Below are 11,096 nucleotides of genomic sequence, written 5' to 3' on the forward strand. Positions count from 1 at the left end.
AAACGAGATTGTCCTCCTAAGGATGGATTTCCAGACTCGTTGGACTGATCTCATCACATATATATTTAGATAAATTCAGACAGGCCAGTGGTAGGCGTCCTGTAAGTTGATCGTTATCAGGCTGATGCTGATGGGGCATTATCAGACTACGATTGTTAAAAAAAGACGCAGCACAATGCCAAGATAGGTATTGCATTTCAACAAATTGATGTGCTTTTATGCACATCCAAATATTTACAACCTTACGTAATTACACATGCTTCCACAACAATTCGCTCATTACGTTTTCGAAAGCACGCTAAGATTTGAAGGGGTACACAACATATGATGATACTGTTTAGCTGGAGACACGCCCTCTTTCGAATACGCATGATAAAGATAATGCAATTCTATATTGAAAGAGCTACAAAGACAGCCTCTCTACAATGTAATTTAGTGGTCTCAAGTTTCTTTGGAAGCGTTTCATCCTCGCCAGCTGCATCTAAAAGATCAATATCTGCTTCTACTAATTTCAGACTTGTTACCAGCTCCACGAGTGCTTTTTCACTCAGGGCATCTTCACGACGCAAAGCTTCCACGTCCGAGACCAATTTCTCCATCACCACTCGACCCGCCGCTGCTATCGGCCTTCCTCCCCCGTATGCGCGATCCAGAAGAGCTCCGAAGACCATGAGAAGATCTGCAATGACTTTGCCTTTCCCTTTGTACTTACGGAGGAGCTTAAATCTGTCATCGAAGAACCCAACTGGTATCTTTGATTCGGGAGCTTTCACGAGACTACTAGGGGGGGCTTGGGCCAATGAATCAACTCCAGACTTCCTCTCTCGAGGGGAAATACTCTCTTGCGGGCGGGATACTCCATCAAGCCGCAGGGCGTCTCTTGCTACGGCCATGCTCTCGGGAGGCGAAGCAGCCTGGGGTGGCTGGGATAAGCCATCAAGCTGCTGCTTCTCTTGAATTGTTGAAGTGCTATCTTGAGGGGAAGCGGTCTGTGAATCAAGCTGCTGCTCTTCTCCAACGGTTGCGAGAGGAATGAAGGTTCGAGAGCGAGCTAGGCGGGGGGCGTTGGGAGGAGAAGAGGAATGGGAGAGCGAGTTGAGAGTGGCAAAGGAAGAGAATCGACATGGGGAGAGTTGCGATGCTGAGCAAGGGAGCAACAAGGAGATCTGGCAAGACGAGGGGGTCTGTGGACACAGCTTCAAATCCCAGGCACCCATATCCTTTACTTTACAAGACTTCTACTCGACAATATACATATAGAGATATACATGTTACATATATACACATGCACACACATATACGAATCCTCAAAGCATACTGAGCATAATTTCCATGTTTGATTGGAAAGCTAGGGGCCACAAGGGTGACCGGGGTGGGAAGGCGGGAGGCCATCAAGGATGCTGGGGAATCGGATAGGGGAGGACGGGGGTGTGGAGCAGATGTGGTCCGTGTGAGGACGAAGGTGACCAATAATACCCCTCCCATGTGTCTAGTGCTAAAAGGGGAGTTCAACTAGAGTGCTTGGCCAGCTGGGCTCTTGATGAATACTTCTCTCTTTTGCTATCTTGTCGAGGTTTACATGAGTGACGTTGTCAGAAATGATGCAGAAGATTGATGTTCAATTGCATGCAACCTTTTCTAGAGATTTCGTTATCATCGAGTCCTGCTTGCACTTGATGTTGTTCATGTCGACAGTAAAACGTAGTTTTTCTTTTTTTCGGAGGAAGACTAATTCCTATTCTTTGCACTGTAAGCAAATCTATTGTCATTCCACTTCGAGCGAACGACGGGGAGATGTATTTCAGAAATGTATAAATAATAAATCAAAACCAAATTGAGCCAGAAGCATGCAACTGTGACAGGAAAAATCCAAACCCAAAGCTGCATTGCATGTACGACAAAAGTTCCAGCACCATTTGCAACTTCATTGGATCCCTTTTTTCGAAGGCACAAATGTTTATTTTTTGGGTCAAATTATGTTTCTACGCTTTAGGAAATAGTACCCGTAATGCAACAGCTCGCACGCATACGTTGTGATCCCTTTCGTCTTCGTGTCTAGTAGCTTCTGCCCCTCCAAACTTTCCATCATCCTATCGGTCTCATCGAACTCAATGTCAAGCTCGACAAGGATCTCTTTGAGGAGTCCTGTAGGAGAAGTGCAATCCATGATGAGTTTGTTGTTCTTGCAACTCGTTAATTCTTTTTCTCAATTGTTGCGGTTTTTTTTAATTTTCGGAAGCATTACGCACCATTTGCGAATCTCAAGCCTCCCGGCTCTCTTTTAGCTGGCAAACGCCTATTGCAGTTGTCAATGAAGTTGCGTAGTTCCGCATACGTGTTGAAGCCGTTGATGTAAGCTCCCGGACGTTCTCCTGCATTGTTTGCTAGCCGGAATTGCTTTGTGGTTAGGAAGAACCTCCTCTTTGCTGGTGGAGGTTTTGTTGCCTTCGCGTTGCTTTTGTATAGCTCAAATAGCTGCTTGCAGGCACGACTTATTACACCGTCTTTTCAAATGAGCCGTCTTTTTAAATCTTCAAGAAAAAAAGATTCTTTCATGCTGGTGGAATTTACCTTGTCTGCGTCCATGTCTTATGCTGCAATGTCTCGAGCTTTCTGATTCTCAGCACCTGTTCTCGACAACAGACAAGATATTAAAACCATTTTCCTTGCATGCATGTTTGACGTAACATATTCATGACTTGTCTCTACCTTGTTCAATCTCTGGTAGTGAATACCTTTATGCGCGTGGTTGTGTTGTCGGCTGTGAGAACTCTCGTGGAATTGGTCTGAATATGTCTGGATGTGGACAATGTAGTATGCGCAGCCTCGTTCTCTCAGTCACTCTGGACAACATCACGTATGCTAGGCCAGGGGCAAAACACTCCTCGGAATATGAGCAGCGCTTTGTTGGATATGGTTGCGCCTTGGGATTTGTGTCCCGTGATAGCGTATGCTAGGGTTAGTGGAAATGTGGACTTGTGGAACCATTTTCCAGTTATTGCCTTTCGCTGATGCTTCGAGCGTCGTAATGTGAGCACGGCCGCTGTTGTGTCCACGACGATAGTGATACCGTTGATTTCTCCCCTGCTAGTTGCATTGATGCTCTTGATTTTGCACATTGCTCCATTTGTGGCACCTATTGCGAGGTCGATGTTTTCCGTTATCATTGCCTTCGCCCCCACGCAAATTTTTCGTATCTCGTTGAAGCTTTTGTTGTCCAACCATTCTTTGAGAGCTGGGTCCGCTCGCGGCGTTACTGTGTATTTGAACATGCACAATCATCTCGGGAGTGTTGAATTTCTCCACAGCTCATCGTTGAAGGTAGCGACATCAACTCTGTGCGTGCAAATGATGGTTGTTTCGGCATCGACGAAGTGGCATGCACCTTCCTTGTCGACAATGCACTGCCCCAAACAGTCGGAAATCTCGTCAGTTGTGGGCGTCCTGAGTCTTATGGTATGCAAGAATGCCAGGAACGGCATGTCTCGTGCATGTCGCACCGAGAATTGCATGTGGTACATTTTCGCTTGAGCGCAGTGCACAGAGAACGTGATGTGGCACGGCTCGCAGAGATCCTCGTGGTGTTTGCAGACAGGCGGTAATTGCGCCAGGTCACCAAAAATTATGAGCATTTTGTGTCTGAATGGCTTATGCAATGTGCCATTAGTCACATTGACGATGTGTCTTACCACGAGATCGAAAGTCATCCTTGTTAGCATGGACATCTCGTCAATGATGATCGCGTTGGCTTCCTTGATTGCGAGGTGTCGTTCATCCGTCTCATGGATGTTCAGTGGGTACTGATTGCTGCGCACAGGGATCTTGAATTGGTAGTGTACAGTGGTTGCAATCTTGCTCAGCCGCGTCGCAGCCGCCCCTGTTGATGCACAGAGTATTGCCGTTTTGTTTTGCGCTACCAGATGCAAAACATAGTACCGTATCAAGAAGCTTTTGCCGCTACCTGGTGTTCCACAGACAACGTGCAGCCCCGAGCTTGTTGAAGCTAGGCTTTCGAAGACTCTTTGTTGTTCTACTGTCAATGCGGCATTGGTGATGGTGCGAAACTCAGCCATTTTTTCCAAGATCCTTGCGCGTGTTGGCCCTTCGATGGTTTGCTGGTCGATGTTAGGCGCTTCCATCGAGCAGTCTCGGATGATCGCAACCTTTTGCAATATCATATTGATCAACTGGTCCGTGTGGTCAGTCGCTAGCAAGTTCCTTTGCATGTATTCGGTCACATACATCTCGAGGTCCTTGTTGCTCAATATGAGGCCGTGCATTTGGCATTCGACAAAGTAGGATCCAGCTGTGTTGGCAGGTGATATGAGCTCCGTTTCATTCCTGAAGCTGAGTTTTCGCAAGAGCACGTTATAGAAGTACCCCTCTAGTTGATGTCCAGGGTGGTAGTCAGTGAATCTGACTACTCGCTCACATTTTGCGATCCTATTGCCTAAGACGAATGGTCATGTTCGAAGGAGTTTCCAGTGGTCATTTCTACATCGTCACATGAATCGATGTCTTATGTTCGGGTTTAAACACCTACAGGGATTAATAATAAAAAGCATCCGAAACTTTGCTACAATTTCACTCACGTGGTTTTGTCTAAACGCAATAGGAAAAACAAAATGGACTGAACCTCTATCTTTAGAAGGTGAAAGAATTGATAAAATAACTTGAATCAAGCAAATACATTTTGTTGTGCGTACCTTTAGGAGAAGATACTCGTTTGGAGGCTGCAAACATCTCCAAAACAAAAGTGTTGCAAACATGACTAGTATGTTGGTCGAACCAAGCAAATGTAATGTTCCCTTGCGAAAACAGAATGTGCGAAGAAGTGTGCGTGCCCAAGATGAGGTGTTTAAAAAAAAAACCATACGTAATGTATGGTGGAGAGCCAGCACATGTCTCCAAAAATTATATATCATAGGGGAACGTGCCATCCCCCCGTTTCGAATAGTCACCTCCAGTGTTGGAGGTGTAGCGCATTAATGCGGACCAGAGCAACAGACGGTGCAGAAACATTTCAGAATTGAAATGACCGTACATTCTACTTACGTGGAGTATCCTTTGTGATGTCCACAACTCGACGAGAAGTCGCCTATTTCTTTCCTGGAATGTTGGAATCTGAAAAACAATCATGATTAGTCAATATGCATTCCTCATGTTCTGCATGTTTGGATATGTTGGTTAGCATATGTGCAATTTCCTAAAGATGAAAAATTCAAGCAGAAAAGCTATACACAATCCAACGATCAAAGATGTTCAAACCATCAAGGTAATCATCTTCACACATCTTCGAGCAGTTGTAGTTACAATTTTTGCCTTTGCAAGATTACAATCATTTAATGATGGTGAGGTCACTTAGCATGCCCAGGTTTACATAAAGGCATTGATGACATTATAAAGCTAGACCATTCCCATGCCGCCACAACTCAACCTAAACGAGGGAGGCACAAAAGACATAAAGCCAAGGCTTAGAGAAGAGGCGAAGAAAGAGGACCAAGACAAAGGCAAACTTTTCAATGTGGGAACCAAGAAAATGCAAGTGTTCAAAATCTTGAGTAAAAGATGTTAGCTAGGGAGAGTTTCCGAACACGATCCTCACTCTTTCCAAACTAGAAGGTAAGGGAGAACTTCCTTCACTAAGTACACTTCTCCACCATGGTGGCTATGGCGGACCACCACGACAAACCTATCCGCATTCTACTCATGCTCGTCTTCCTCTTCACCCTTTCATTCGATATCTTCCTCCCCTGTGGCATCAACCGCACAATGTATCTGCTCCGCTGGGCATCTCGTGGGTAGCTTTGGCATTTCCAGTAAGTCACTTGCATGCCCATATTCTCGCAAGCATCCAAAAGTATCATGTTTCCGAGTGCGGCGCTGTGGCTGGAGATGCCTATGCCTTGCGAAGAAACGATCCTTTAGTTTGCAGACAGTAGCATGGTTATGCCACAGATACCGCAGATTTGAAGGCTAGAGAAAATAGCTGCGCAATTACTAACCCATTGCTTGTATCTATCTGCGATGGTCAACCACGATGACGTAGCTGGCCTCAAGGACATCTTTCTTGATGTTATATCAAGTTGAATAGCTCGACCTCTGGCTGCTCTGAGCGTTGACGAATGGTCATGTTCGAAGGAGTTTCCGGTGGTCATTTCTACATTGTGACATGAATCGATGTCTTATGTTCGGGTTTAAACACCTACAGGGATTAATAATAAAAAGCATCCGAAACTTTGCTACAGTTTCACTCACATGGTTTTGTATAAACGCAACAGGAAAAACAAAATGGACTGAACCTCTATCTTTAGAAGGTGAAAGAGTTGATAAAATAACTTGAATCAAGCAAATACATTTTGTTGTGCGTACCTTTAGGAGAAGATACTCGTTTGGAGGCTGCAAACATCTCGAAAACAGAAGTGTTGCAGATATGATTAGTATGTTGGTCGAACCAAGCAAATGTAATGTTCCCTTGCGAAAACAGAATGTGCGAAGAAGTGTGCGTGCTCAAGATGAGGTGTAAAAAAAAAAAAACCATACGTAATGTATGGTGGAGAGCCGGCACATTTCTCTCCAAAAATTATATATCATAGGGGAACGTGCCATCCCCCCGTTTCGAATAGTCACCTCCAGTGTTGGAGGTGTAGCACATTAATGCAGACCAGAGCAACAGACGGTGCAGAAACATTTCAAAATTGAAATGACCGTACATTCTACTTACGTGGAGTATCCTTTGTGACGTCCACAGCTCGACGAGAAGTCGCCTATTTCTTTCCTGGAATGTTGGAATCTGAAAAACAATCATGATTAGTCAATATGCATTCCTCATGTTCTGCATGTTTGGATATGTTGGTTAGCATATGTGCAATTTCCTAAAGATGAAAAATTCAAGTAGAAAAGCTATACACAATCCAACGATCAAAGATGTTCAAACCATCAAGGTAATCATCTTCACACATCTTCGAGCAGTTGTAGTTACAATTTTTTCCTTTGCAAGATTACAATCATTTAATGATGGTGAGGTCACTTAGCATGCCCAGGTTTACCTAAAGGCATTGATGACATTATAAAGCTAGACCATTCCCATGCCACCACAACTCAACCTAAACGAGGGAGGCACAAAAGACATAAAGCCAAGGCTTAGAGAAGAGGTGAAGAAAGAGGACCAAGACAAAGGCAAACTTTTCAATGTGGGAACCAAGAAAATGCAAGTGTTCAAAATCTTGAGTAAAATCTTGAGTAAAAGATGTTAGCAGCTGATCAATCATGAAGGAAAGGTGTTGAAGACTCTACTAGCTTCTCGTCCTACCTCCTGGCACTTCCTTCACCAATGTAGAAGGTGATGCCTGATTTGCAATCATCAGCTGGACCATGATTGTAATTTTCTAGCTAGATCGAAGTTTCAAGAGCTATTCGATCGTAATTGAGGCGTGCAAGGATTTACGTAGATAACGAATGTCAAGTTTACGATAAGCGTTTTGGAGGAGCAAATTATCTAACATAGGAAATTATCCGTGTTCTGAATGCGGCAATGGGGGATCACAAGTCTCTTCACGGAAGGCTGCAAAATTATTATCTTCAAGTAGCTGGGAAGGTGCAGATCCTGACGAAGTTATTTATGTTATCATGCATCCTACAACAAGAACACACATGCAACGAATTCTGGACATGAAACCCAAAAAACAAGTGGATTCGCATTGAAGCTTGAGGAGTTCAAAAAGGGCACTGCGAATGAGATGGAAGGGCTTCAAGTTTGGGCTAGAGGCAGCAAAAATTGTTAGCTGAAGTCTGTTGGTTGTGCACTCAGAGAAGAATCGTTCACAGAGAGTTAAAGAAATAGTGGGAGATCAGGGAAGTTGCAACAGTGAAGCACTAAAAATCTGTTTACGATTGGCTACTTTGAATCCAAGTACAAACAACGATTGATGATCTAATAAATGAGTTGAAGGCAAGTAAGGAAGTAGAAGCAAACCTGATGGTGATGATGAACAAACAGCAACACACTTGAAATTACAATGTTTTTTTATGTTTCGCCTATATTTAAAGGTTTTGCCTTGGCTTTTTACACAGCTTTTCAAAAGCTTTCAAAGCTTTTGGGCTTTTAGAATTTAAAAAATCTAAGGGTGTATATTGTGCCATGTGGAAGCACAGGATTTTAGAATTTGAATGAAAAAACGTCCTAGTGCTGGCCAAGTAAAGAAGAAAAAATCTAAGGCAGTTAAGCTCAACCAAAGCTAGGCAAAAAACTATAGCTACGCCATAGTCCACCATACAGCTGACTTGGCACAAAAACCGTGAATGCTACATAACGGTGAAGACATGCGTAGAATACAATGCAGCTATACGGATAGAGTCGGTTGATAAGAGAATGACCAAGAAGGGAGGCGGCCACCTACGAAAGGGACGAACCAAGGGAGAAGGATTGACGTAAGAAAGGTGTTAGAAGGAAGAAGTTGAGCAGCAGGGAAGAGAGTCAAAGCGCAGAAGAGTACGTCAAAACATCACCTTCAAATAACAAGTAGAAAGTAGAGGTCGTAGGCCACCAACGCAAGAAGTTGAGCAGCAGGGAACTATAGCTACGCCATAGTCCACCATACGGCTGACTTGGCACAAAAACCATGAATGCTACATAACGGTGAAGACATACATAGAATACAATGCAGCTATACGGATAGAGTCGGTTGATAAGAGAATGACCAAGAAGGGAGGCGGCCACCTACGAAAGGGACGAACCAAGGGAGAAGGATTGACGTAAGAAAGGTGTTAGAAGGAAGAAGTTGAGCAGCAGGGAAGAGAGTCAAAGCGCAGAAGAGTACGTCAAAACATCACCTTCGAATAACAAGTAGAAAGTAGAGGTCGTAGGCCACCAACACAAGAAGTTGAGCAGCAGGGAAGAGAGTCAAAGCGCAGAAGAGTACGTCAAAACATCACCTTCGAATAACAAGTAGAAAGTAGAGGTCGTAGGCCACCAACGCAAGTGAGCAGTGAGTTGCGCATCTAAGGTGGGACAAAAGCTATGTAAGGAGGTAGAGCAACTGACAGACAAGAGCTTCTCAAAAAAAAGAAAGAGAAGGCAACTGGAATACCAACGCAGAGAAGAGAACTGACGATGCAAGCAACTCATTCTTTCGGAGCTATATCAAGTGACAGGGTGCAGGAAATTGAGATTTGACAGAAGGGACGGATGATAAAGAAAGAATGGCACCTGCAAGAAGACAAGTATTTGGCCAACACAGCTTCTTCCGCTTCATCGTAGATTGACCAGCCTTCTTGGAACGATGGGGTCACGTTGCTGAGATCTGCAGACCATAAACAAAACAAAGAGATCTATCACTTTGTGTTTGATAATCAGAATCGATACTAAACAAATAGGTAAAGCAGCATGAGCACCTTGAAATACCACAGCATTTCGGTCGTATGCTCCCTTCAGCTTGTAGAAGCCTCGTCCATCTTCAACCCAAAAAATAGCATCTGTCCTCACTGCATCGCTCCTAACCTTCTCTGAGGATAAGAATCAATTCAGGGTAAGGAGAAACCTATATTACATTAGACGGAACACAAAAACGTATAGAGCACTTATGCATCTTCGAGGCTGCTTCTTTCATCACGGAAACAGCAGCCACAGCTCTTTCCGTCTCTGTTTGGACTTTCGAAAGGAGAGCCTCCTTCTCTTCTTGTGTAATAGACGAAGTTATGTTTGACGATGCAATCAAGAAACAGCAGCCACGGCTCTTTCCGTCTCTGTTTGGACTTTCGAAAGGAGAGCCTCCTTCTCTTCTTGTGTAATAGACAAAGTTATGTTTGACGATGCAATCAATCTAGCAGTTTCAGCGTCTTTGATTTTCTATCTGGCATCTTTTGCCTGCAAAGATATAGCGTCATAAATCCATTAGCAAATTTTTTTGAAAGAGGATAAAAAGGCTTTTTACGCAGCTTTTCAAAAGCTTTCAAAGCTTTTGGGCTTTCAGAATGATTTTCTGTCTGGCATCTTTTGCCTGCAAAGATATAGCGTCATAAATCCATTAGCAAATTTTTTTGAAAGAGGATAAAAAGGCTTTTTACGCAGTTGGCTTTTTACGCAGCTTTTCAAAAGCTTTCAAAGCTTTTGGGCTTTCAGAATTTAAAAAATCTAAGGGTGTATATTGTGCCATGTGGAAGCACAGGATTTCAGAATTTGAAAAAACGTCCTAGTGCTGGCCAAGTAAAAACTCAAAAAATAGAGCTTGTAGATTTTGAAAATTCCCCAAAAAAATATGAATGATCACAAAACTTCACCCCAACTAGATCCTTAAGCACTATCTCTCTCTAGTGCTAACAAACACAAAATTCATGCATACATACATACATACATATAGCATACATATATTTGTATGTATATACATATGCATAGATGTATGTACATGTGTGTGTGTGTGTGTATTTCAACAACTCCCATACATTGATTAATGTATATATATTTATGTCCCCCATACATTGTATGTCCCTCCATATATGTATGTATTTCAACAAGAGAGCACAAGTGTGCATAAGCACTGCTTTTGCTTAGTAAGGAAGTCGTGATAATCACTCAAGAGGAAACCATTGCATTAAGCATGGAATTCTAGGTTGCTGTAAACAATGATAAGCGCGTTAAAAATTGGTATGCAATGTAAACATGACTATGGTCAATCCAGTATGCCTGAGTTGTTCCAAAGTAATTGTTGGTAATCAATGCATTTGTCTAGAAGTGATTGATTTGAGGTGTTGTGGGGTCAAAACATAACGATGCCAATGTTGAACCTTGTGCATGATGTACTGTTCTTACTGATGCTGGTTGGATTGGATATTGTGTTTGTGTAATGATGCGGTTTGTATTATTTCCTATTTGGATTTCTTTTGTAATTGGAAGTATTGCAGTTCAATGTTGCTCGATATGGTCCTACTTGGTCTGTTACTGCATTTGTGTTCCGACGTTGGGGTTCGAGAATTGTATCCACACAATTGCAAGTGAATTAGAATTTGTCATAGCTTTAAACTGGCCATTGGCTCCATTTACAAGACCATCAATGAATTATAGTTTCTAACACATAGCTCAATAACCATGCCTATTTTAG

The 11,096-nt window shown here is 43.1% G+C and overlaps 1 protein-coding gene across 1 annotated transcript; it reads right to left on the bottom strand.

Moving 5' to 3' along the window:
• Nucleotides 1-218: 218 nt before the first annotated feature.
• Nucleotides 219-1,228, bottom strand: LOC147898167 (uncharacterized). Its single transcript, XM_087379680.1, has one exon. The coding sequence runs from the start codon at nucleotides 1,215-1,217 to the stop codon at nucleotides 390-392; it is 828 nt and encodes a 275-aa protein (XP_087235806.1). The 5' UTR covers nucleotides 1,218-1,228; the 3' UTR covers nucleotides 219-389.
• Between the last annotated feature and the right edge of the window lie 9,868 nt (nucleotides 1,229-11,096).

The sequence above is a fragment of the Dipteris shenzhenensis genome, chromosome 9 (assembly GCF_047967505.1).
Source record: "Dipteris shenzhenensis isolate YYH24624 ecotype China chromosome 9, Dip_SZ_1.0, whole genome shotgun sequence".
NCBI lineage: Eukaryota > Viridiplantae > Streptophyta > Polypodiopsida > Gleicheniales > Dipteridaceae > Dipteris > Dipteris shenzhenensis.

Excerpts from the sequence above, each read along its gene's own strand:
- LOC147898167 (XM_087379680.1), bottom strand. The coding sequence starts at position 1,217 with ATGGGTGCCTGGGATTTGAAGCTGTGTCCACAGACCCCCTCGTCTTGC.